Source organism: Drosophila serrata, unplaced genomic scaffold (genome assembly GCF_035046125.1).
Source record: "Drosophila serrata isolate PLE 108 unplaced genomic scaffold, ASM3504612v1 contig_240, whole genome shotgun sequence".
Lineage (NCBI taxonomy): Eukaryota > Metazoa > Arthropoda > Insecta > Diptera > Drosophilidae > Drosophila > Drosophila serrata.
In genome coordinates, this window is record NW_028257138.1 from 5977041 (window position 1) to 6002021 (window position 24981).

Genomic DNA, 24981 nt, shown 5'->3' on the forward strand with positions numbered 1-24981 from the left:
GTTCTTTTTATTTATGTAAATCTATCATAACTAGAATTATAAGCTTATAACCTTAAAATATTTTCAGTCTTTAAATCGATATAAATCAATATTTTTATATGACAATTTTTTTTTGACAAATTAAGACGTAAGAAACTCATAGCTAAGTCAAAAAAGAATTAACTTAATTCTGAAAGTTTTCCTACGTTCGCTTACTCAACATTAAATTTAAAAAAATTGATATTTTTGTTAATTTTTGACAAATATATATGGTTTATAGGTTTCGCAATCAATTCTTTAGTGCGTTTCAAGCTTCTGACTGAAATTAGTATAAAAATAACAGGTGAGAGATAAAGAAACATAAAATTAATTTAATGTTTTGGTCCTTTATATATTCTGGTCTATTTTATAGTTTGTTCCAAACTTGACCAAGGTGGTTAATTATACATTTTCGTTTCGAAAATTGCTCATCTTCCCGCATATAAATGAGATTGTATTTATTTTACATTATCAATATTTCCAAGTTTTAAATACTAGTTTTTCTTACTAAAAAAAAAAAAATATGATACTGTCAATAATTTTTTAATTGGACTTTTTTAGATAGCTTATATCGATAGTCTATCGATATAATATAGTCTCAGTCTATCGCCACTTTAGCATCACTAGAATCAATTTTCAAGCTGAATTTGTGTGAATGAAAATAGTGTATTGAGTAATTTCAAAAAGCTTTTAAAAAGCAAGATTAAGTGAATAATAAAGACAGCATAATATTTAATATAATGCAAAACAGGTATGACGACCTGGATTAAACAATATTTCGCGCTCTCAGCTGCGCTCCCACTCGTGGAGACGCAAATTTGTATGAATAATTGACAATTACATTACCTACACACATGTTTTCGCGTTGGTATATTGTGAAATTAGTGCATACATAGTTTGGCGAAGACCATTGTCATAACTGCTTCTTTGATTTATGTAACTTCAAAGCAGTTATGTTTATTGGAATAGAAAGGTCCCCGAAAATATACGTATATACATACACATGCATAAATACATACACAACTCAACTATCGTTGTGGGCAAAAGAAAAATGGAAGTGTCATCATAGTCAGAATTTGTGCACTTTCTTGTGTAAATTATTAGAGCACGTTACACGGTCTGTTTTCTTCGTGAACACTTTGAAAGTATTACCAACGTTATAATAGAATCGTGAAATAATAAATAAAACAAAATGTGTTTGTACATACATATGTTTGTTTTGTTTACTTAGTGTGATTTTCGTCTATTGAAAAGGTTTATTCATACCTATTTTATTATTGATTTGATAACGAACGCCGTCATTGTATAGTGACTTAAGTGTGTTTCTCAGTTGGAACAACGCAGTTTCTGTTTCTCTACACTTAAATATTCCTTTGTGCTGTGTTACACGTAATTTTCTTAGTGGCACCTCCAATTGGTACAAAAACAAGTTGGAGTACAACTGCTGTGTACCAAAGTAAATGTGTAACTTTCGCTAAGCTGTATAAGTTTGATGAAATATGTACATACACACATATGTACATTGGATTATAATATTTTGGCGCGCTTAATTAGTGATTCGCATAGCTCATCTGATTTACTGAAAATATGTGCATAAATATACATATGTATGTATGTATTTGATGTACACTTGGAATCATTTTTAACGAGTCTATTGGTATCTATTGTTTGCCTTTGTAAGAATGCCTAGCAACCCAAGGTTGTTCCTACAAAATGGAAATTCAAATTCTAACATTAATTTATTACGACGAAAGAATTGAAATGTTAATTCCTTAAATAATAATTCTTTGATAAAATTTTTAATACTCATAATTTTCTTGTCCCCTTTGCAGTTTTGGTTAAGAAAAGCAGAAAAAATCGATTCGCGGTAAGTCAAATAGAACTATTAATCTCAGTAAGCATACACATTGATTTATTGTAAAAATGTAAATCAATCAAATAAATGGCCATTAAAGGCATCATTTCAAATATTTAACCCGAGAATTCTGTATCTAACAAACGCATATTATAATTAACCAAAATTGCCAAAAACAAAGACCATTACACGGGTGCCACTGCCTTTTCTTTGTTGGCCTGCCTTAGCTGTCAACAACTAACATATTCAATTATCAAAATTGTATTGTTTACATTGCACAGATGGGCGATGTCGATCCCGAGACTCTGTTGGAATGGCTGTCCATGGGACAGGGCGATGAGCGGGATATGCAACTGATAGCACTGGAGCAGCTCTGCATGCTGCTCCTGATGTCCGACAATGTGGATCGTTGCTTTGAAAGGTACTTGAATATTATTTAATTTCTGTACTTTCTTTTTCTGATCGATTATCTTTCCGTTTTCAGCTGTCCACCGCGCACATTCTTGCCGGCACTGTGCAAGATTTTCCTGGATGAACTGGCACCCGAAAACGTGCTCGAGGTTACGGCGCGAGCCATTACTTATTACCTGGACGTTTCGGCGGAGTGCACCCGCCGCATCGTGTCGATCGATGGCGCCATCAAGGCCATTTGCAATCATCTTGTGGTTGCGGATCTCTCATCACGCACATCTCGCGATCTCGCCGAGCAGTGCATCAAGGTGCTCGAGCTGATTTGCACTCGAGAAGCGGGCGCCGTTTTCGAGGGTGGCGGCCTCAACTGTGTCCTATCTTTCATCCGTGATTGCGGCTCGCAAGTGCACAAAGACACATTGCACTCGGCCATGTCTGTGGTGTCGCGGCTGTGCACCAAAGTAGAGCCCAACACACCATGCATTCAAAACTGCGTGGAGAGCCTGAGCACGCTGCTGCAGCACGAGGATTCTATGGTATCCGACGGCGCCCTCAAGTGCTTCGCTTCTGTGGCCGATCGTTTCACCCGAAAGTGGGTGGACCCGGCACCGCTGGCCGAGTACGGGCTCACCACGGAACTGTTGAAGCGTTTGAAGAGTGTGGGAGGCAGCAGCCCACACTCGGGAACTGCTGCTGCTGCTGCTCAGCCGCCTGCCCTGACCGCTGCACCCACTAACTCGTCAGATGCCATCAATGAAAATGTGGCCACGGGTGCGAGCGCCACCAAAGTAAAGGCATCATCTGATGCAGCTGCATCCCCGCAGTCCATATCCACTACGATTTCTCTGCTATCTACACTCTGTCGTGGATCACCATCGATTACCCATGACATTTTGCGATCGCAGTTGGCCGATGCTCTTGAAAGGGCCTTGCAGGGCGACGAGAGATGTGTGCTGGACTGCATGCGGTTTGCAGATCTCCTCCTCTTACTTTTGTTCGAGGGACGGCAAGCGCTAAACCGTGGAGGAGGCGGCGCCGGAGGCAGTAATAACAACCCCAATCAGGGACAGTTGGCCCCCCGACCTAGGCGCAACAATACCAACACTGATCGCACGCACCGCCAGCTCATTGATTGCATCCGATCAAAGGATTCGGAAGCGTTGCGTGAGGCTATCGAATCGGGCGGAATCGATGTCAACTGCATGGACGATGTGGGGCAGACGCTTCTCAACTGGGCCTCTGCCTTTGGTACCTTGGAAATGGTCGAGTACTTGTGCGAAAAAGGTGCTGACGTGAACAAGGGGCAGCGCAGCTCGTCCCTTCACTATGCAGCCTGCTTCGGTCGTCCGGCAATTGCAAAAATTCTTCTCAAATTCGGCGCCTATCCGGATCTACGTGATGAGGACGGCAAGACGCCGCTGGACAAGGCGCGTGAGAGACTAGACGACGGCCACCGGGAAGTGGCGGCCATACTTCAGTCACCCGGCGAGTGGATGTCGCCAGATCACTCGCTCCTCAACAAGGATGGGAAGAAGGGCACATTGATGGAGCCGCGCGGGGATCCCGAAATGGCTCCTATTTATCTTAAGGTTTTACTTCCTATTTTCTGCCGCACCTTTTTGGGCTCCATGCTTGGCAGTGTGAGGCGCGCTAGCTTGGCGCTGATAAAAAAGATTGTCCAATACGCGTACCCAACGGTGCTGCAAAGCCTGAGCGAGTCCGGCTACAGCGATGAGGTACACGCCTCCACTTCATCAGGCCAGAATGGCGGAAACCTGCTTATCGAGGTGGTCGCCAGTGTCCTAGACAATGAGGTAATCAATGCAAAAATATTTTAAATATAAGTATTAATTTTCTTTACTTTAATTCCAGGACGACGACGATGGTCATTTAATTGTTTTAAACATCATTGAGGAAATTATGTGTAAGACACAAGAGGAATTTCTCGATCACTTTGCCCGATTAGGAGTGTTTGCTAAGGTCCAAGCTCTGATGGACACGGATGCCGAGGATATGTATGTGCAATCATCGTCAGGAACCGCCGACGAGACGGCATCTTCCACTCAGAAATCTTTAAGCAACGTCGTCGTCAGCCCTCGAGCAGCTCTGGGTAAAGATCCCCTATACATATATTATAATTATAATGACTATTATAATCGAGCTTAACCCCATAGACGACCCCATGGAGGACGCTAAAGAGATATTGCAGGGAAAGCCCTACCACTGGCGGGAGTGGAGCATTTGTCGGGGACGTGACTGCCTGTATGTGTGGTCAGACTCGGTGGCATTGGAGCTCTCCAATGGCTCAAACGGCTGGTTTCGCTTTATAATCGATGGCAAGCTGGCCACAATGTACTCCAGCGGAAGTCCAGAGAATGGAAATGATAGTTCAGGTAAATATTATACTCTTACATTAAAAATAATGTGTACATTAATTTTAAAATATTTAGAAAATCGCGGTGAGTTCCTGGAAAAACTAATGCGAGCCCGATCGTGCGTGATTCCCGGCGTTGTTTCGCAGCCAATTTTACCCACAGCGAGTGCCCTGCGTTTGGTTGTCGGTAACTGGGTCTTGCAATCGCATAAAACAAATCAGCTGCAAATACACAATACAGAAGGCCATCAGGTCACAGTACTGCAGGACGACTTGCCTGGCTTTATATTTGAAAGCAATCGAGGCACGAAACACACCTTCACGGCCGAAACTGTGCTGGGTCCCGATTTCGCTTCCGGCTGGTCCACGGCCAAAAAGAAGCGCAACAAGTCCAAGGCGGAGGGTCAGAAGTTTCAGGTACGCAACCTGTCGCGCGAAATCTACAACAAATACTTTAAGTCGGCGCAGACTGTCCCTCGCGGAGCGGTCGCCATACTGACCGATATCGTGAAGCAAATTGAGGTGTCGTTCGAGGAGCAGCACATGGCACCGAATGGCAGCTGGGACACGACTTTATCCGCCGCTCTCACCAAGCTGTGTCAATTGATACACGAGGATGGGGTAGTGAGCGCCTACGAAATGCATTCGTCGGGCTTGGTGCAGGCTCTGGTGGCCGTACTGTCGGTTAATCATTGGGAAAATAACTCAAAGCGCAACAAAATGCAAAAACAGCGTGTGGCCGTCTTCAAGAAATGTATCCTCGAGGACAGCGTTGAATCGGCGGCAACGAGAACCAAGAGTACGGCCAGCATTTTGATCCAGAAACTAGTGTCCGTATTGGAGAGCACAGAGAAGCTACCGATATATCTTTACGACACTCCATGCACCGGCTATAGCTTGCAGATTCTGCAGAAGAGACTGCGCTTCCGCTTGGAACGTGCCGAGTGTGAAAGCACCTTGTTCGATCGCTCCGGACGTACTCTTAAAATGGAGCCCCTGGCCACAATCGGACAACTGTCCAAGTACTTGCTCAAAATGGTGGCCAAGCAATGGTACGACCTGGACCGATCCACATACTTTTATTTGAAGAAAATACGGGAGCATCGTCCGGGACTCGTCTTTTCGCACTCCTTTGATTTCGATGAAGAGGGTTTGTTGTTTTACATTGGAACGAACGCCAAGACCTGTGATTGGGTCAATCCAGCACAGTACGGTCTGGTCCAGGTCACCAGTTCAGAAGGCAAAACGTTACCTTATGGCAAGCTGGAGGATATCCTCTCCCGAGACAGCATCTCGCTGAACTGTCACACGAAGGATAACAAGAAGGCATGGTTCGCTATCGATTTGGGTGTCTACATCATACCCACGGCTTACACCCTCCGGCATGCTCGCGGGTATGGAAGATCGGCGCTAAGGAACTGGTTGCTCCAGGGCTCAAAGGATGGTCTGACTTGGACCACGCTCAGTGCGCATACGGATGACAAGAGTCTCATCGAACCTGGAAGCACGGCCACGTGGCCCATTACGTGTCCAGCTTCGGATGATACCATTAGATACCGCCACATTAGGATCCAACAGAATGGACGCAATGCCTCTGGTCAAACCCATTACCTGAGCTTGAGCGGCTTCGAGATCTATGGTCGTGTTGTGGGCATTGCCGATGACATTGGCAAAAGTGTTAAGGAGGCTGAGGCAAAAATAAGGCGCGAGAGGCGGCAAATTCGCGCGCAACTAAAGCACATGACAACTGGAGCGAGGGTAATACGCGGTGTTGACTGGCGATGGGAGGATCAGGACGGATGTGGCGGCGAGGGAACAATTACGGGCGAAATACACAACGGCTGGATCGATGTCAAGTGGGATCACGGCGTGCGCAACTCGTATCGCATGGGTGCTGAGGGCAAGTACGATCTGAAGCTGGCCGATGGCGAGTATCTTTCCATATTCGAAGGCAATCAATCGTCGGCGACCGGCACGATGAAGGTAAATGATAAGACCAACACGACGGCGCTTACATCACGCAAGTCAAGTTCCACGCCATCTCTGCCCGAGGCCACGGAGAAGAACCAGAACCATCATCCTGAAGTTGGGGCATCCAATCAAACCGTTTCAGCGGATAATCTCGCCTGGAAGCAGGCTGTTGTCGTCGAGACAATTGCGGAGAATGTCTTTGCATCCGCCAAGACACAGATTATATCGACAAACCAGTTGGCCACCGCATCCGCCAGAGAGGTTCGTGCGAAGCACAAAGAATCCGGGACAAGTCCCATGCATAAGGATAACATAAGTGGACCGTCGCCATTGAGTCGCGATTTGGAGCACATCTCGGACTTGTCAGCGATCAACAACTCCATGCCGGCTATTAACTCTGGCATTGTCTCCGATCTAGCCACCATTTCCGAGAACTTATCACTGGCAGAATTAGAGACCAAGGAGAATGTATGCAGCAAACCATCCGAGATCCTTCCTGCTGATGTCCAGACTCCTGCTCCTCGAGAGTCGAGTGATATCAAAAACATATCCAACATTGAAGAAAACAACAAGATGAATGCCAACAACACGGTGAATAAAATCTCTAAGGAGCTTTTGGTGAATCTGCGAACCACCAACAACACAGTAACCCAACTCTCGACCGAAGCGCTCGAAATGATTGATAAGATGCGTGATGGCGTGGATATGATCAGGAATAACTCAAACAATATACTCTCAACAGACACGTTCCCAGCTTCCTGCGCAAACATAGGCTTGAAGAAGCAGCCAAAGGGACAAGGCTTGATTAAGGTCGACGAGAAGAATACAAAGAAACCCAGTGGTGTTATTTCACTGAAGCCAGCAACAGCAGCAGCAGCAGCACAGCAACCGAGTGCAGATCCACAGATTTCATCTGAAACAGTTCCGGTCCCCAGCCAGATGATGAGCATTAGTGTCCCCAACTTGACGACAACTTCAGCTTCGGAAGTGCCGACTACATCGGAGGTGGCCACGATGCACACCGGCTTGCTGGAGACCTTCGCAGCGATTGCCCGTCGTCGTACCTCCCAGGGAACATCCAACATCCAGGATAATCAGATTATGAATGCGGCGGATGTTGTGAATGTTAATGAGCATGGCGGCGATCAGAATGCCTCCGGCTCCTTCCACGGACACTCGGTAACTAGCTTAGTTAAGCTGGCACTGTCCAGTAACTTCCACTCAGGATTGCTGAACACCGCTCAGAGTTATCCAAGCTTATCCTCGAATAATAGTATAAACACGGCTCCGTCATCAAATCATCCATCGACAAATACCTCGGCCGGACAGCAATCCGCATCTACCATCAATCACACTCTAACCATGAGTCTGACCTCCACATCTAGCGATAGCGAACAAGTGTCCCTTGAAGATTTCTTGGAGAGCTGTCGAGCGCCGGCGTTGTTGGGCGACTTGGACGATGAGGACGACATGGACGAGGACAACGATGAGGAGGAGAATGAAGACGAGTATGAGGAGGTGGGCAACACGCTGCTACAAGTCATGGTGTCCCGGAACTTGCTAACCTTTATGGACGACGAGGCTTTGGAGAACAGGCTGGTGGGTGTGACTACGAAGCGCAAGTCGTGGGATGATGAGTTCGTTCTTAAGAGGCAATTCTCCGCTTTGATACCAGCATTTGACCCTCGACCGGGTCGAACAAACGTGAATCAAACTTCGGACCTGGAACTTCCTCCAATCGGGGTTGAGGAGTCACCCAAACCACAGCCCAGTGGCCATGAGACAATTGAGCAGCCATTGCTTGGTTTGAAGTTGCGCGGTCCGGGAATCGGCGGAATTCCTGAAGTGGAAATCGATTTGAACAACACCGACTGGACCATCTTTAGAGCCGTGCAGGAATTACTGCAATGCAGTCAGTTGAACAAGTTGGACAAATTTCGAAAGATATGGGAGCCCACATACACCATTGTGTACCGGGAGGTGTCGCCAGAGGCACAGGAAACCGCAGAGGAACTGGCACAAACGCCTGATGTGTCATCGAAAAGTGGAGCTTCCACATTGTCTCCCAACTCTCCAATGCATCTTGGTTTCACTATAGCGGACAATAACCACATGTGCTCCGTTGACGACGTCCTCGAGTTGCTTACTCAAATCAATGCCCTCAATCAGAACGATATCGAGCATTCGGACAAGGAACACGTTGGAGCTCCACTTCTATCCGAAGATCTTTTCATCAGCAAGAAGATCACAAACAAGTTACAGCAGCAAATCCAAGATCCATTGGTTCTCTCCAGCAACGCTTTACCGAATTGGTGCGAGAACTTAAATCAATCCTGTCCGTTCCTGTTTCCCTTCGAGACGAGGCAGCTGTACTTCAATTGCACATCGTTTGGAGCCTCGAGGAGTATCGTTTGCCTGCAATCTCAGCGGGATGTCACCGTTGAAAGACAGCGGATACCCATTATGAGTCCGCGCCGTGATGATCACGAATTCCGCATCGGGCGACTAAAGCACGAGCGCGTTAAAGTTCCGCGAAACGAGGACTTGCTGAAGTGGGCCATGCAGGTTATGAAGACGCACAGTAACAGGAAGTCTGTGTTGGAGGTGGAGTTTTTGGACGAGGAAGGAACTGGCTTGGGACCCACCTTGGAATTTTATGCCCTAGTTGCGGCAGAAATTCAACGCTCCGATCTCTGCATGTGGCTCTGTGATGAGGAGTTGGGCCAGGATCTAGAAAACGCCCCGGATACCATTGAAGCGAGTTCAAAACCCGTCGGGTATTATGTGAATCGGAGGGAGCATGGATTGTTCCCAGCACCCCTTCCTCAGAATACCGAGATCAGTGAGAAGGTCCTCAAATATTTCTGGTTCTTCGGGGTTTTCGTTGCAAAGGTACTGCAGGACATGCGTTTAGTGGACATACCTTTGTCCACATCATTTCTTCAACTGCTTTGTCACAACAAAGTGCTATCCCGTAATCTCCATAAAGTAATTTCGGACCGACGAAATGGTGATCTCTCTGTCGTGTCCGAAGAAGAATCAGACATTCTAGATACCTGCACCAAGCTGTTGCGAACTGATGGCAATAAATCGAATGCCTTTGGCGGCATCCTATCTCTGGAGAACTTAAAAGAAATTGATCCCACGCGGTATCAGTTCCTGCAAGAGTTGCAAAATCTGATAATGCGCAAGCAATCCATCGATTGTGACGACACTCTAAGCGCCGAAAGGAAACAAGAACTGATTGACGAGCTGAAGTTACACACCCAGAATGGTCTAGAAGTATCCCTAGAAGACTTGGCGCTTACGTTTACGTATTCGCCTAGTTCCTCCGTTTACGGATATGAACAGGCCGATTTGCTGCCGGATGGATCCTCGGTGAACGTCACCATCAACAACTTGGAGGCATATTGTGAGCTGCTAATGAACTTCATCCTGCAAGATGGCATTGCGCAACAGATGAAGGCTTTTAGTGATGGGTTCAATGAGGTGTTCCCTCTGAAAAAGCTGGCCGCCTTCACCCCCTCAGAGGCACGAATGATGATATGTGGCGAACAGTTTCCACATTGGAGCCGAGAAGATATTATTTCATATACTGAACCAAAACTTGGCTACAACAAAGACAGGTATGTTTTAATTTTAATTAATTATTTTGTCATCTGTAGAAAATAAGAAGTATAAGAAGAAAAGTAGAAAAGATTTCAAATATTTTTAGTAACGATGTGAAATAATTTTACGTATTCGTATGCATTTAACTTTATAAATATCTCCTTATAATATTTTTGTTTAGCATATAATTGACTTTAATTTTATAATATTTAATATATTTGCTTTCAGTCCTGGCTTCCAACGTTTTGTTAACGTTCTGTTGAGCATGTCGGGCGACGAAAGGAAAGCCTTCCTTCAATTTACAACCGGTTGCAGTAGCTTGCCTCCGGGTGGACTTGCAAACTTACATCCCAGACTGACAGTTGTCCGGAAGGTGGACGCCGGCGTTGGAAGCTATCCGTCGGTGAACACCTGCGTTCACTACCTGAAGCTTCCGGATTACCCAACCGAGGAGATAATGAAGGAGCGCTTGTTAACGGCAACTAAGGAAAAGGGGTTTCATTTAAATTAAACAATTTATTGTATTCGATATTCAAGTTAATAAAAATTTGAGCCTTTTGTTATTTAAATATTACTGTTGTGTGTTAAGAAACACTATAAGCGCCACTGTAAATAGTATAACCTCGATCATTATTATTATTCGAATTAAATAGGTTACTTGTATACCAAGAGTACTAAACATTTTTGGGTCGAGAAAAAATATATAATTTATAAGATGCTTCATCTGCAGTGATCTACCCTCTTGAAATGGTTTCAAAATTCACTTGATAAGCTAACAGTGAGCACCCCTCTGGAAATGCTTGATACAAAAGCAAACATAGCAGAAGACAGTAAAAACCTGTGAAAAGAGTTATTAAAATTTGACAATCTCTGAGCTAATTGTTATCTTTAATGTCTGCTAGCTACCTCATTCAAGTTCCAATTTATTTAAATAACGTTGTTCATGCCAAAACAATTTTCGGGACTTAATAGCAACACCGTGAATTAGACCTGGATCGTGGTTTTGACTGTACTTGCATAAAATACTGCTGGAGATAAGATATATCTGTGCTCTGTGCATCTGGGGTTTACTATCTTGTAAGGGCAAGTGACGTGACAGTCAAGGTTTTTCTATCCACGTATCAAGATCAGGAGAAATTATGCTATCGTTGGGCTTAATTATTTTGTGCTTATTTCCGTGCGTTTACAATGAGTACTATCATCGTCCTTCCTACCAAGTTCTGCTGCAAAGAAGGAATAGTCACGGAGTTCTTGTCGATGGAAAGTGCTTTGGAAACATACTCCAAAGTCGTATAGTGTTAACCGCGGCATCGTGCTTATTAGTTTCTAATGAAACTAAAAATATAATAACAACTGAGGAACTAGCCGTGTCATTCAAAAGTAATGATCTAAGCGAATTTCTTTACTTTGTGAGCGGAATCGAAGTATATCCCGGATTTAATGGAACAACTCTTGACAATGATATTGCAATTCTTCGCTTGAGCACACAACTTCCCCTATCAGATCGAGACGATATTGAATGGGTTCTGTTGGCTGATTATGATTTAACCACGGAATCGCCTTTGCAGAAAAAAGTAGAATCAACAGTAAGTGTAGTTTATATTAAGATTTAAATATAATTATTTAATGGTCGCCGCAGCTTTCAGAAAATGTTTATCCAGGCTACGGTGTAATTCAGGAAAGTAATTTAGTTGGTATCATATCCTTGGCGAAGGATAATGTTGAGTATCAGTTTCCCAACAAAGTCACCCAAATAAATTCCTACCTAAGTTGGATATATGATATTTTACAAAATGCTGAAATCGCCGACATGCAAAATAATAACTACACTGTATCTTTACCTTATCGCCAGAGAAAGAGCGCAGAAATGGGTATGTAAATAAATTGTAAATCCTATTCTTCAAATTGTTTATCACATTTAATTGTTGCGAAAACAAATAAGTTCTGAGAAATTCAAGATATTCCTGTTACGAAAAAACAAGTTGATGGATTAACAAAGATTTCCTCTTAAAATATAAAATAAAATAAATAAAACTAAATTTAAAATATATATAGTATTTAAAGTCAAATGTGGTTTTAAGTCCCCTTAAATAAATATAATATTTTGCTTCTTTTAGGTACAGAAATCCTTGAAACTGATGAAGAGATTGTTGCAAATCCAGAAGACCTATGTAAGGATAAAGAACATTCTACCTTTTCTATTTTTATTTAATTATATTTACTCAACTATTTTTTTTTTATTTGTTAAATTTTCTTTTATTTCATTAAACTAAAAATTATATTATTATTATTTTTTTTTAACAGCTAACGAATATGTTGACTCTGATGCAGTATCTGATAAAAATGAGGAAGAGCTCGGTAAGGTCAAAACTAATTTTAAATACCCTGTAATTTCGGTCACAAAAATGTGGATTTTTTTTAGGTTTTAAACTGAGAATGCAGTTTTTTAACCTCATAAAAACTAACATAGGAAAGCTTTCCGAATTGAAATTAATGCATTTTTGTCTGAGTTATGAGAATTTTGAACTTAGATTGTCATATAAATTTTTAATATTTTCCTAAAGCTGTAAATAAATAAATCTTTTTAAATAAACATTTATTTACAGTCAAATCAAATGTTGAATCTGAGGCAGAATACTTCACAGTCGGAGTACGAGACATTTGTAAGGATAAACGACTTTTAAATTAATAATTATATATCAGTTTTTAAAATGTTAAACTTTTTCAGTTGACCCAAATGTTGAAACTAAAGCTGGATATTATACAAACGCAGCGAACATACTTATGGCATCTGGAATTTCCTCATGGATATTGTTAATTAATTTTATTATTGTTAATTTCCATTTCCTAGTGAAGTTGATTTTTTAAAAATACAATACTTATATATTTTTATATTCATCAGTCTTATCAACTAAAAAATGAGAGGATAATTTAAATAATACATATTTACGACTTAATTGTTTTGCATTAAAAAACATTACCAAATTTAAAAATATTCAAGTGTTTAATAAACGTGACAGCTTGAAAGGTTTTGCTTAATTAATTTTAGTACACTATAAATAAAAATAATATTCAGTACAGGAATGTATATATTCCTGGTTTCGAAATATTCATATATATAAAAAACACATGGCAGATAAATTGTTAGTTAAATAAGTTTTATTATATCTTACATTGCTTTGGCCTCGAAGTTCTGAACCATGTAAATACTATTTCTTGTGGTACACGTTTGGTATGTTTATTTGTTGAGCCAATGGTGTATTTGGTATTATGGCCGTGCCGCGGTCACACTGATTTTGTCATAACTAAAACAAAAATATAAATAAAAGAGATTTTAAATAATACGCAGTCTTTTCGATCGAAATCTTCCGCCGGTAGAATTCTACACTTGAAGCGCGACAGACATGGGTCAGATTTCCTTGGATGAGGATGATTGCCTGGTTCGCGAGTTGGACAGGTGAGTGAATTAATTACCTGTCGACCGAGTCGCTAAACTAATAATATAAAATGCGTAATTCTAGTCGGTACTATGGCTTTCTGGACTTGTCCAATCAGAAGAATGCAGAAATAAGGAATCTTGTCCAGCAAACAGTGACAAACCTGCAGAACTACATAGCCAATGGTCATCAAAACAACGCAGTTACGAATGTTTACGACTCATCAAGCCGTACAGACCAAAAGGACGACGGGGATACCAAGCATCTCGATACCGAAACGAAGGAAAAGGCTCTAGTTTCAGTCGGTGACGATGAGAACTACGTAAATGCTCTCTGCAAGCTAGGTCACCTGCACCTTCTTCTCGGCGAATATTCTGAAGGTAAATAAATAATACTTAACATCAAGTATCACGGACCAGAACGCGTGGGACCGACTATACCAATTTGATATCATAGTTAGCCCAGCAAGAAACCTTTAAATAATGCTCAATATTTCCCATACAGTAGTTCTTATTAATTATAAATTCAAAGTGAGATTTAGCCTTCAATATCTTTCCTTCTCTTGTTTTAGAAATTTTAAACTTACTAATTTTATTATTTTACAGCTCTTTCGGCTTATCAAAAGTATTTGCGGTTTCGAGAAAATAGTTACTGGACAAACCATACATTTATGTATGGAATAGGCGTTGCCTACTTCAAGCTTAGGTGCTTTAAATGGTGAGTTAATTTAAAATATTTTATTATTAAAAAGTGGTTTAAACTTATAGTATTTGTGAAAGTAAAATAATAATTTTGACTAGTTTCACATTTGTAAAATATTCGATAAATATAATCGATACATTTCTTTGATATAGCTATAGCTATGTATATATGGCTATACAGATGTAGCTTGTTATCGGCCTTCGCTATCAAGTTTATCACATCCCTATTGTATTATTATTAAATTGTTTACTAAATAGATTCTACGTGAAAACAACACTGCCATTAATGTTATTTGTTTGTAAACCTAAGACTGGACTATTTAAAGAATATTCTATTTACAAAAAGTAGGTCCATGCAAGTTATGCTGTGTGTTGTGTTGTTCTATATGTTTTTTTAAGAGTACAAAATACAAAATGGATGAGTTCTAAAATGAAAATTAACAAAAGAATGAGTAGTGGCGCTAAACTCAAAAGAACATAACAAATTAAGACAACAAATGATGTCCTTTGTTTGTGAGAATTTTCATACAACATTTACATGGACGTTCTCATTACATACATGTATGTATGTATATAAATTGTGCGTGTGTATGTTCAAACAAATACATAAATGAATTGCCCCCCTTTGAGGTCGTTATGTGAACTTCTTGGTTAAACGCATTATTTTCTTTGATTAGGCATGCATTTTCGCACAGCCCTACGATTTTTGAGAATAATCAATGCAACAGAAAAGCGCCTTGTAACTTAATTGCCTCTTTTCGCTTACCAGTAAAAATGTCTGTATCATTTTAAAGTGCATACAGACATGTCTGGGCAGTTTGTTGCAAATTCTATTGCAGAATTGACAGTAAGACTAAGGATATTGACTGAGAATTACATATATATTCTACTTTTAAGCATTAAACTTTATTATTCTAGTTCAATCAACAGTGTTACATGCGTTTGTATGTACATATAACGGTGTGTACGTGACTGCATGCACATGTACATATGTATGTGTGTATGTACGTATGTACCAATGTAAATACCGTTGACTCGTGTTGCCGAATGAGTCCCTACAAAGATTTTACAAAAATTGTACAGACACTTTAAAATTGTTTTGAATTTGAAAATATTATATTTTATATTAAGAAAAACATTTTTCCCTCTTACTTCCCAGGGCCATCAAATCTTTTCAAGAACTTTTGTACTTGAGCCCAAACTTTACATGTGCAAATGAAGTCCATTTGCGTTTAGGTCTTATGCTAAAACATTGCGGCGAATTTCATATTGCCCTAAAACATTTGCAATTGGCGCTGCTCTACACATATCCATCGACTTTTTCCGAGCTTCAGGGTAAGTCCTACAAATGTTTTTTTATTTATGGTGAGATAATTGTTTAATTAACGATTTATTCTGTCATGTTTAGTTAAATTTCAAATAGCACATCTGTATGAAACTCAGAACAAGCACAAGGCGGCCAAGGATGGCTATGAATTCCTGTTGAAAGAAAAGAACATTTCATTGGAATTAAAAGCAGATGTTTATAGGCAGTTAGGTGAGTTATTATTCAATTTAAAGCCTATGTTTCTATGTAGTAAATGCAAATGACAAGCATGTTGTTGCATTTAAGCAGATGCTGCAAAAAGAACTCGCATTTTCAACCCCTGTTTCGGTTAATCAGACGAATATTAAAAGCTTAGGAGGGGGGAAATCATCGCGAATGCAAGCGCTACTCAACACGACGATGCTTATCCACATTTGGAAACTATTTACTAGAAAATGTGAAAATTGTATAAATATGTCTTATTTTCTAAAATATTACAGGATGGATGTACCACTGCGTAGAATGCCTAGGCGAAAAAAAGGAACGTGAAACGTACGCATTGAATTTTCTTCAAAAATCCATCGAAGCCGATCCAAAGAGTGGACAATCATTATATTTACTCGGGAGATGCTACGCGGGAATCAATAAAGTCCATGATGCCTTTCTAGCGTACCGCAATTCGGTGGAAAAGAGTGAAGGAAATGCGGATACCTGGTGTTCAATCGGGTAAAAGAGAAACCATCTTACTTAGCTAAAGATATCTTTAATTCAAGCATTTTGCATTCGCAGCGTTTTATATCAGCAACAAAACCAACCGACGGATGCTCTACAAGCCTACATTTGTGCCGTTCAATTAGATAAGGATCATAAGGCCGCCTGGACGAATCTGGGTATACTTTATGAGAGCTGTGGTCAATTACGCGATGCCTATGCCTGCTATTTGAATGCAACCAAACAAATTTCATTCCAAGTAAGCGAAAATTGACAGCATCAGCTTATAGTCTGTAATCATTATGTGTTCCCCTAGAAGACATCATCATTATTTCGACGCAAACAAGTAATACGCATGAAAAAGGACTCTATTGGTCTCTCCAAGGGCCTCACACAACGCATCAAGTTTCTGGAGGTTCAGCTTAGCCAAGCACCACTGCCAAGTATTACATCGAAGCGCCGGACACTGTGTTCTATCGAAGAAGCCTGGAATCTGCCAATATCTTTAGAAATGAACTCTCGCCAACAACAGACGGCACAGATGCTGCCGCGACAGATGGCAAAACAAAGTCCAGTACAGGTATACTTTCTCAGAGTTAAACTATTAGAGAACTGTGTGATTTAATTTGATTTAATCTACGAAAGGGACCGCCACCTCCATATCCGCACAGCCAACTCAGCCAAAGTCCCATACCTGCGAAACGTATTAAGGAAGATGGCCAGCAAGAATTAGTACAACATAATAATCAGACAGCCACGCAACTGAATTCAAATCTAATGAGTATGATTTATCAGCCATTACTTTAAATAGCTTCTTACAGGACGCTCTTGTCGTATCTTATCATTACAGACATTTCCGAGACGTTGAGCCAACGAAACTTGATCGCAATGCCGGGGGAAAACAAAAAGATTTCTGAACAAAGCGTCGTGGACACCTTTGATGACATCTCGAATGATATTTATAAACAAAATGAGACTATAAAACTGGAGCGTTTAAGCCAAGATGCGATAAGTAATAATTTAACCGAAGACTCAAAACATAACGAATATAATGGTGATACCAGCTCGGATCTAACCACATCGTTCAAAATACAAATGGATTCGAAACAGTTAATGTCCTCGGTGAAACTGCTACCGCTCGACGAACCGCCCGTACACTTTACCATTTTGCAAGTGAACGCACCGCCGCCCTCTCCGCCCGATTGCCCACCGCAGAAACTGACGAGGGACCAGCTCCTGCCCCCGACTCCATCGGTTCATTTAGAGAATAAAAAGAACGCGTTCAGTCCCCAGTTGCAGGAGTTTTGCCTGAAGCATCCGATTGCCGTTGTACGCGGCCTGGCTGGCGCTCTCAAGCTTGATCTCGGTCTCTTTTCGACCAAAACACTGGTGGAAGCCAATCCCGAACACAGTGTCGAGGTCCGGACACAAGTTCACCAATCGCCCGATGAAAACTGGGATACGTCGCAGGGAAAACGGGTCTGGGCCTGCATATCGCATCGGTCTCACACAACAATAGCCAAATATGCCCAATATCAGGCCTCCAGTTTTCAGGACAGCCTTAAGGTAACGATGCTCCCTTCTTTAGTGTTAATTGCAAGTTAAAAAGCAACCTACTTTATATTGAAATAGCTTGTTTTACCACAGGATGAAAGTGATAAGGGATTCCAGGGTTCACAGGCTATGTCGGACTCGGACTCCAAGGATTCGGTTTCGAATTCAACAAACATTGTCTTGAAGCGTAAAAAGAACAAGATCAACAGCAAGATGTTAAGGTATGTGTTACCCATTGAAGATGATAAATTAACGGTCTAACAATATACAAATCTTGTAGATTTGGAACAAACGTTGACCTCTCCGACGAACGCAAATGGAAGCCACAATTAACGGAGCTACAAAAACTGCCAGCTTTTGCACGCGTCATATCCGCTGCCAATATGTTGTCTCATGTGGGCCACGTCATACTCGGCATGAACACTGTCCAGCTATATATGAAGGTGCCGGGGAGCAGGACGCCCGGACATCAAGAGAACAATAACTTTTGCTCAATCAATATCAATATCGGGCCAGGGGACTGTGAGTGGTTTGCCGTGCCCGACGCTTACTGGGGCGGCGTTCACAATTTATGTGAAAAAAACAATATTAGCTATTTGCACGGCTCTTGGTGGCCCGTTTTGGAGGATTTATACAAGGAGAATATACCAGTTTATAGATTTATACAAAAGCCTGGCGATTTGGTTTGGGTTAATGCCGGGTAAGTGAAAGTGAACCCTAATTCTAGCTCCATCTTACATTTCTTGCCTCTACCTCTAAGGTGCGTCCATTGGGTCCAATCTGTTGGCTGGTGTAATAATATTGCCTGGAATGTTGGACCCCTGACTGCTCGACAGTATTCGCTGGCCATTGAGCGATATGAATGGAACAAAGTGCAGGCCTTCAAGAGCATTGTTCCAATGGTTCATTTAAGCTGGAATTTGGCCAGGAACATTAAAGTGTCAGACACGAAACTTTTCGAACTGATAAAGTGAGTTATACAATGTTGAATAGAATTATTACAATATTAACTGCCCGCATTCTTTACAGAATGTGCTTGCTGCAAACGTTGAAGAACGTATTGCACATACAGGAGTACGTCAAATCGAAGGGTGTTGAAATACGCTTTAATGGTCGTGGAAAGAACGAAGCCTCCCATTACTGCGGTCAATGCGAAGTATGTATTTATTGTAGAAATTTCACAAATTCTTCTTGCTAATATTAATATTTTCCTCAATACTGTGATATACTTTTCTTTCACATAGGTCGAAGTTTTTAATGTACTTTTTGTCAAAGAACAGGAGAAGCGACACGTTGTTCATTGCCTGTCGTGTGCCCTGAAAATGTCGCCATCGCTACAGGGCATTGTTTGCCTGGAGGAGTATCGTCTGTCTGAGCTTCAACATGTCTACGATTCGTTCTCTTTACATAGAACCCAAGGACTAGCATACACTCAATAGTTGTAATACCAGAAACAAATCATTTTTAATAATGCAGATTTAATAAATTGTATATTTTACGACATATTACCTTGGCAATCAGATGTTTTTGCTGCCAAATAACGGATCCAAGCCACGAAAGTGAGCTCAGACACTGTCAGTGATGGCGATAAAGTCGCCAATAGATTATCTCTGCAAATAGAACGATAAACTAAAACTTCTGGTTTAAAGTAGCCCTGATTTAACCAAGAAGACATGTTTTTGCAAATACTTTTCACCATTATGAAATTTCACCTGCAACTTGGATCACTGATTGTGTGCATAATATTGTTAGCTGCTGCTGGGTCCGCGCAGGAGGATGCCGATGTCGATTACTGTGCTGAGCTCTCAACGCAGTCGTTGAGCCGGATTCTGGGACAAGCATTTAATCCCCGCTACATGAGCATCGATCCGCCAGGCGAACCGGACGAGAAGAACCACCAGCAATTACCCGGCGGCTACAAGCGATCGTCTAACGAATTGCCCTTCTATGCGGACAGTGAGGTGATATCGGTCAGTAGCTTTCCCGCCTGGGAGACGAATCACTTTGCCCATGAGGCGACGCCTCATCGCAAGAGTGTGCGGACGAGAAGCGTGTTTATGGACCGTGTGGGACATGCACGGGTCGATGGGTTCAAGCAGCGTCCCTGGGAGTGCTCCTCAAAGATCAATTGGATCGACTTAGGCTTTAATTACTTTCCGCGCTATATCCGTTCGGTCGAGTGTATTGCCAGAAAATGTTGGTATGATCACTTCAACTGCAAGCCAAAATCGTTTACAATAAAAGTACTGCGCCGCAAGACTGGCTCATGCATTCGAATAAATGATAAATTGATTTTGATCACCGCTGAGAAGTTTAAGAATGATTACACGCAGCTCTGGATTTGGGAGGAGATAGCAGTTAACTTTTGCTGTGAATGTGTCATGCTATACTAACTAGTACTAGCGCCATTTAATCGATATTCAATTAATATATACAAACACACACTTGAAAATCTTAACCAAACACTTTAATAGCATTGGGAACAACAGATACCTTAATTGGTCTAGCGTCGTACTCCTCCCCGTCGATTGAGTAAAATTTGTCTGCCATCTCTCCGGCGGGATGAAGCTGAATAGTCCGACTATTCACCACCAAGGTTGGTAGAATGCTACTACTGGCGACCACCTGTGGAATTTGCATAATGTAGTCCCATCCCGGCTCCAGCGAACTGATGAACTGGCTCTCCAGCTCTGCAAAGTTATCCTTGTTCTGGGTGCACTTGATGTTGATTTGATTCGCCTCGATGCTGCCCTCAAACTTGTTGCTGCAATTGTCGTTCTTAACGAGAGTCCGCGCCGGCTCTTCTGACGGTATGCTCTTTTTGTACTTGAATAAAATATTGGTGAAACGTCCAGCCGGAAGGGGGACATCCTCCTGGCGTTGAAGAGCGGCAGCGCAGTCGATGCAGCCCGGACAGGGCGGAGTGTAAACATAGTCAGTCTTCAGGCTCCAGTTATCAGCAAAATATCTAAATGCGGCAGATGCATAATGCCGGAGCGGTCCAAAGTACCAATACTTATCCTTGGCCAAGTCAATGTCCTTCAGTAGGCCCCAAGAGAGCCCACTTAAACCGTATATTGGTTTCAAATGCTGCTCGTCGTCGTCCGTCTCGTTGATCACATCGAAGCGTAGAACGCTCTGATACTTGCTCTCATCTTTGAGCATCGGTTCCAGTGCTGAGCAGAGTGACTTGACATACTCCACATCTTTCACCCCAAAAATATGGAACTTTTTGGATGCATCCTGAACGGAGCGCCCGAGGGGAAGAACGGTGATGGGACACAGTTTGCCGCGCCTTCGCATCAGTCCAGTGACTACCTCCGACGAGGTTCCATCGCCTCCAGCCACCACAATTGCATCAGGTAGGGATGCCAGCTCCTGGATGTAGGTCTTGGCATGACCAATGTGATTTGTTCGTAGTATGTCCACCGAATATCCTGCTAAATGCAATACCGGCTCACAGTAATTTTTAAACTGAAAATAATGGGAGGTAACAAAATGTAATTGTGGTCAGGTATTTTGCAGCTGCTTACAAATTTTTCAGATCTCTTTTTATTGGCAACTGGATTCATGACCACCAGCACCTTTTTCGGCCGTTCCGATGTAGCAGCTGAATTAGACTGTGCTTTGGCCGAAAATTCTCTCATATATTGTTCGATCCTATAAGAGGTTAATGGCTATAGTCGTTCAAATTTTCGATGTTTTATGAATGCATACTCTATGTGGGTTTTCAGTGACTGAAGAGCGTACACCGAGACACAAGCTCCGAATGTGCATTTTTTCCAATTATTCCGAATAACTCTTAAATAATTCATAATTTAGATGTGGAGCCTGCAACACCTGTTTTTGTTTGTATAATCAAACGTTTCAGTGGCCGGTTCGATTCTGCGAACCGTTTCGCTTCAAATTGAAACGATGGAAATGGAACATAAACACGTTACGTTTACGTCAATTTTTTAATACAAATTCAAATTTTAACGACCTTTAAGGACAATTTATTAGTACTAAACTTTAAAACGAAAATCCCAACCGCTTTCTTCAGTAAATGTCCATTTATTATACATTTAAACGCTATTCCACATTGTCATAAATATCCTCCAATCCTGGTATATTTCGTAATTTTTCTAAAAACGTGTCATAAGCTTTTTGATCTTCTGCCGATAGTTGCACAAGTTTCTAAAAAAAGGGAATGTTTAGGGAGTTTAATGAATACGAGGGCGTTAGAACTCACCATTGGAGAAAATATGTGTTCACTATTTTCAACGGCATATCCAAGTTTAGCCAGGTTTTGACTTAGACTAGGTAAAACCACAGGACTGCATAAGAACTAAAGATGAAAACGTAGTCATTATTTAGGAGACAATAATTAAGTTTACATATTGACGGAATATTTACATTAACTGTGCCCTCCGCTTCATCCTCTATTTCAATCTCCTCAGCTCCCAGCTCTATCGCGTCATTAGTTGCTTTATCTTCCAAGCTGGAGCCTTCAGGCACCTTCGACGTATCAAGCCGAGTCTGTATCAAGCCAAAGTCCTCAAACAAATTCCCAACATCCATGAATTCGCCTCTATAAGACATTATTTTTTAAATATGTATATAAGTAAAAACACATGGAAAAGTGTGTTGATTATTTACCCGGCTTTCTTTATAATTGGCGTCGCATCCATTTTAACACCAGAAAAGTTGTCCGTATAAAGAATACATATCAAGTATACAGCGCGTTTGTATCGAATGTCCATCCGGTACTTCTTGAGCTGAACCTTACTAGTTTTAAATTTGTTTAAGGTATTCTGTATGGTACCACTGGGCATGTTTTGTTTCAAGGCCCTATCTATTTCTGCCCGCAACAGGGAATTTATAGCCGGATCCGCAGAGTTTCCCTCCTGAATGGCCATTCGAATTTGACGTGAAATCTTCGCGAACAGTGCGGCTCGTGCTCCATCCTTTAACGCTTTCGTGTGCTTGATATTGGCCCATTTTGAATGACCCGCCATGCCACGAATTGGTTGGTAGTTTGTTTGAAAAATGCATTTGGCAAAATGCGTGGAAAAGGTGCACACATTTCGTAACATTTCTGTGTGTTGTGATCTAAACAATGAATAGGGTGACCAAATCGGAATCGGTACAAAAAAATCGACTATTTATTATTTAGACCATGAATGTTTTTTGGTATTTTTTCCGTTAGCCCGATTCCACTGTACATTTGTACACATTTTGACAAGTGTGTAATTTCTTATAAATAAATGTCTATTTAAGATAACACATACATAAATACATTTATAATCAGGCAATTTTAAACCACCTGCAATTGCACTTGCTTTTGGTTTAGACAGCTCGTAGCACTTTCATACCGAATCAGCTTGTTTTGATGCGTTGTGGGGTCGTTGTTGTAATCGGAGTTTACTACAAAAACGTCAACAACATTATCAATGGTGAACTGCTGGTCAGTTTGTAATACGTTTGTCAATATTAATGGCGACACTTTTACGAGACCCAACTTGGACGGACAAACGGATAGAGGGAACTCGGTACTTTCTCCACTTTGAATTTGATTCAGCATAAAGTCCGCACAACCGGTAAATTGGCTATCGGGCGAAAACTTGGCTACTAGACGTACGTTTAACTTCATCGGCTGTTCCGAGGTATTCGTTACGCGACAAATAAAGGTGAATATAGTCCCGATTTTAACTGTATTCTTGGCATCCAGTATCTCCAAGCGAAGAGTTTTGCATTCGAACGGCTGAAAACAGTGATAATATATTATTAATTATTTACAAAAATTTTCATTACTTACTAGACGTTGCAGTTGACTGGTTTGTAGCCGACCCTTTTCGCCCAGATTCGACCTCCAGACGATGTCGAGTTTGCCAACATTGTTGAACTGCCTTAAGCTGTCTATATTCTTAGCAATATCGCCCTTTGGCTGCTCGAAATAAAAGTTATAGGTACCTCTTCTGAATACATTTTTATCCAGTGGACTCTCACCTTGATACAATACAGAAACTGGCAGCTGTTGTTGGGCTGGAGCATGTGCTTTACCGTGAACACAGACTCGCCATTGGGTAGTGTATTGAGGGGCGTCACAGAATAGTCTTCGGAACTGTCCAATTCTACTTTTTCCAAACAGAAGGGGCTGGTGGTCACGTTCTGAATCTGGGCCTCCAAGTATATTTCGTCTATTTCGGCATTATAAAACTTGGTCTTCACATCGAGCGGCTTCAGAACTTGAAACTTGAAAAACTTTCGCAGGGACTGGGCATAGCCAGCGGGCGTCGAATAATTTACTTCGCAAACAAGACTTAATATACATTTAATTAGAAGTTTTTCAAAAAGGTACGTCCTGTAACTTACATGTGAGTGCCGATTTCCTTCACCTCGTATCGGATAACATCGTCGATGGTGCCGCCAGGTGCCAATACAACTGGGCTCTTGGCGTGCTCCTGCATGGACAAATTAATGCGTGAGCTGTTCGACTGGAGGTCAGCTTTAACGGTTACACACTCCACCGGATTCGCAGTGGTATTGTGCACGCAAATGTAGCTTGCAAACGTTTCACCCAAATATATGCTGCCAAACGATTGCGGTAGCAACAGGACTTGACCCGCTGCCAGGGTTTCCCCGGCCATTCCGTCACCCACTGGATATAGCAAGGAAATATGTAAGTGTCATATCAAATTCATCTGTGAGCGCTTACCATTGGCCTCTAGTCGCTCCTGCGCATGGCTTAAGCGTTGCACCAAATCCGTGGGCTCGCATGTAACCACAGGCCCAAGTCCCACTAAAGTGGGACGCATCAGGCGCATAACTAACGTAATAAAAAATGTATTAAGGAGTTTTCTTGCGCCTTACATTACTCACCTTTGAGGGCCACCAAGTGAGCATCTGGATCTACCATTTCCATCTTGAGTTTAATGCTTTGCTAAATTATAGTTTGCTAGCAAATATATTTTATGCGATAAACATTTATGTTTACATGAGTGGGACCAAAGTGCGCTGGCACTAAAACACCTTGTTTTGTAAAATACCAAATA

At 41.7% G+C, this 24981-nt stretch overlaps 7 protein-coding genes and 1 long non-coding RNA gene across 16 annotated transcripts; 4 read left to right on the forward strand and 4 right to left on the reverse strand.

Moving 5' to 3' along the window:
- The first annotated feature begins 607 nt into the window (after nt 1-607).
- On the forward strand, nt 608-10807 carry Ufd4 (ubiquitin fusion-degradation 4-like). The gene is made up of 8 exons (XM_020951669.2): nt 608-769; nt 1851-1885; nt 2155-2294; nt 2358-4098; nt 4157-4394; nt 4459-4677; nt 4735-10255; nt 10467-10807. Exons 3-8 carry the CDS (start codon nt 2155-2157, stop codon nt 10747-10749), a joined length of 8142 nt encoding a protein of 2713 aa, XP_020807328.2. The 5' UTR covers nt 608-769; nt 1851-1885; the 3' UTR covers nt 10750-10807.
- On the reverse strand, nt 10257-13543 carry LOC147644004 (uncharacterized). The gene is made up of 2 exons (XR_015271211.1): nt 13412-13543; nt 10257-10720 (listed from the first exon to the last, which is right to left on the reverse strand). It is a non-coding gene; the product is annotated as an uncharacterized LOC147644004 (long non-coding RNA).
- Nucleotides 11333-13130, forward strand: LOC110183281 (uncharacterized). Its single transcript, XM_086830846.1, has 6 exons — nt 11333-11824; nt 11878-12109; nt 12356-12409; nt 12543-12596; nt 12845-12901; nt 12967-13130. Exons 2-6 carry the CDS (start codon nt 12017-12019, stop codon nt 13054-13056), a joined length of 348 nt encoding a protein of 115 aa, XP_086686972.1. The 5' UTR covers nt 11333-11824; nt 11878-12016; the 3' UTR covers nt 13057-13130.
- On the forward strand, nt 13476-19464 carry Utx (Utx histone demethylase). Of its 9 annotated transcripts, none has more exons than XM_020951660.2 (15): nt 13476-13695; nt 13760-14055; nt 14281-14392; nt 15536-15711; nt 15785-15913; nt 16183-16408; nt 16472-16652; nt 16710-16973; nt 17039-17174; nt 17244-17959; nt 18026-18168; nt 18228-18647; nt 18708-18917; nt 18977-19103; nt 19192-19464. In XM_020951660.2, exons 1-15 carry the CDS (start codon nt 13643-13645, stop codon nt 19384-19386), a joined length of 3384 nt encoding a protein of 1127 aa, XP_020807319.2. In that variant the 5' UTR covers nt 13476-13642; the 3' UTR covers nt 19387-19464. The 9 variants fall into 9 exon arrangements, with proteins under 9 accessions (XP_020807319.2, XP_020807321.2, XP_020807320.2 ...); XM_020951662.2 differs by having other exon boundaries at nt 18041-18168; XM_020951661.2 differs by having other exon boundaries at nt 16713-16973.
- A 156-nt stretch (nt 19465-19620) lies between these two features.
- trk (trunk) lies at nt 19621-20909 on the forward strand. Its single transcript, XM_020951668.2, has one exon. It carries the CDS (start codon nt 19621-19623, stop codon nt 20338-20340), a length of 720 nt encoding a protein of 239 aa, XP_020807327.1. The 3' UTR covers nt 20341-20909.
- On the reverse strand, nt 20311-21842 carry Mulk (acylglycerol kinase-like protein Mulk). The gene is made up of 3 exons (XM_020951666.2): nt 21665-21842; nt 21481-21607; nt 20311-21421 (listed from the first exon to the last, which is right to left on the reverse strand). The coding sequence occupies exons 1-3, from the start codon at nt 21760-21762 to the stop codon at nt 20402-20404; spliced, it is 1245 nt and encodes a 414-aa protein (XP_020807325.2). The 5' UTR covers nt 21763-21842; the 3' UTR covers nt 20311-20401.
- A 138-nt stretch (nt 21843-21980) lies between these two features.
- On the reverse strand, nt 21981-23032 carry LOC110183397 (uncharacterized). Its single transcript, XM_020951667.2, has 4 exons — nt 22586-23032; nt 22343-22517; nt 22179-22274; nt 21981-22123 (listed from the first exon to the last, which is right to left on the reverse strand). The coding sequence occupies exons 1-4, from the start codon at nt 23020-23022 to the stop codon at nt 22019-22021; spliced, it is 813 nt and encodes a 270-aa protein (XP_020807326.2). The 5' UTR covers nt 23023-23032; the 3' UTR covers nt 21981-22018.
- Nucleotides 22964-24967, reverse strand: LOC110183395 (putative trafficking protein particle complex subunit 13 homolog). Its single transcript, XM_020951665.2, has 7 exons — nt 24809-24967; nt 24645-24755; nt 24302-24587; nt 23936-24248; nt 23745-23873; nt 23226-23690; nt 22964-23038 (listed from the first exon to the last, which is right to left on the reverse strand). Exons 1-6 carry the CDS (start codon nt 24849-24851, stop codon nt 23244-23246), a joined length of 1329 nt encoding a protein of 442 aa, XP_020807324.2. The 5' UTR covers nt 24852-24967; the 3' UTR covers nt 22964-23038; nt 23226-23243.
- Nucleotides 24968-24981: the final 14 nt, after the last annotated feature.

Bases quoted from the DNA above. Each gene is read 5' to 3' on its own strand.
- LOC110183397 (XM_020951667.2), bottom strand. From the start codon at position 23,022: ATGTTACGAAATGTGTGCACCTTTTCCACGCATTTTGCCAAATGCATT. The intron at 22,275-22,342 runs GTAAATATTCCG...TTTCATCTTTAG, and splicing joins AAGCGGAGGGCACAGTTAAT to TTCTTATGCAGTCCTGTGGT. The intron at 22,124-22,178 runs GTGAGTTCTAAC...CCCTTTTTTTAG, and splicing joins AACACATATTTTCTCCAATG to AAACTTGTGCAACTATCGGC.
- trk (XM_020951668.2), top strand. From the start codon at position 19,621: ATGTTTTTGCAAATACTTTTCACCATTATGAAATTTCACCTGCAACTT.
- Ufd4 (XM_020951669.2), top strand. From the start codon at position 2,155: ATGGGCGATGTCGATCCCGAGACTCTGTTGGAATGGCTGTCCATGGGA. The intron at 4,099-4,156 runs GTAATCAATGCA...CTTTAATTCCAG, and splicing joins CCAGTGTCCTAGACAATGAG to GACGACGACGATGGTCATTT. The intron at 4,678-4,734 runs GTAAATATTATA...TAAAATATTTAG, and splicing joins GAATGGAAATGATAGTTCAG to AAAATCGCGGTGAGTTCCTG.
- LOC110183395 (XM_020951665.2), bottom strand. From the start codon at position 24,851: ATGGAAATGGTAGATCCAGATGCTCACTTGGTGGCCCTCAAAG. The intron at 24,756-24,808 runs GTGAGTAATGTA...TTATTACGTTAG, and splicing joins TCACTTGGTGGCCCTCAAAG to TTATGCGCCTGATGCGTCCC. The intron at 23,874-23,935 runs GTGAGAGTCCAC...TATTTCGAGCAG, and splicing joins AGTTTCTGTATTGTATCAAG to CCAAAGGGCGATATTGCTAA.
- Utx (XM_020951660.2), top strand. From the start codon at position 13,643: ATGGGTCAGATTTCCTTGGATGAGGATGATTGCCTGGTTCGCGAGTTG. The intron at 14,393-15,535 runs GTGAGTTAATTT...CTTACTTCCCAG, and splicing joins AAGCTTAGGTGCTTTAAATG to GGCCATCAAATCTTTTCAAG. The intron at 18,169-18,227 runs GTATGTGTTACC...CAAATCTTGTAG, and splicing joins ATCAACAGCAAGATGTTAAG to ATTTGGAACAAACGTTGACC.
- Mulk (XM_020951666.2), bottom strand. From the start codon at position 21,762: ATGAATTATTTAAGAGTTATTCGGAATAATTGGAAAAAATGCACATTC. The intron at 21,608-21,664 runs GTATGCATTCAT...AACCTCTTATAG, and splicing joins TCACTGAAAACCCACATAGA to GATCGAACAATATATGAGAG. The intron at 21,422-21,480 runs GTAAGCAGCTGC...CATTATTTTCAG, and splicing joins AAAAGAGATCTGAAAAATTT to TTTAAAAATTACTGTGAGCC.
- LOC110183281 (XM_086830846.1), top strand. From the start codon at position 12,017: ATGATATTTTACAAAATGCTGAAATCGCCGACATGCAAAATAATAACT. The intron at 12,110-12,355 runs GTATGTAAATAA...TGCTTCTTTTAG, and splicing joins GAGAAAGAGCGCAGAAATGG to GTACAGAAATCCTTGAAACT. The intron at 12,410-12,542 runs GTAAGGATAAAG...TTTTTTTAACAG, and splicing joins TGCAAATCCAGAAGACCTAT to CTAACGAATATGTTGACTCT.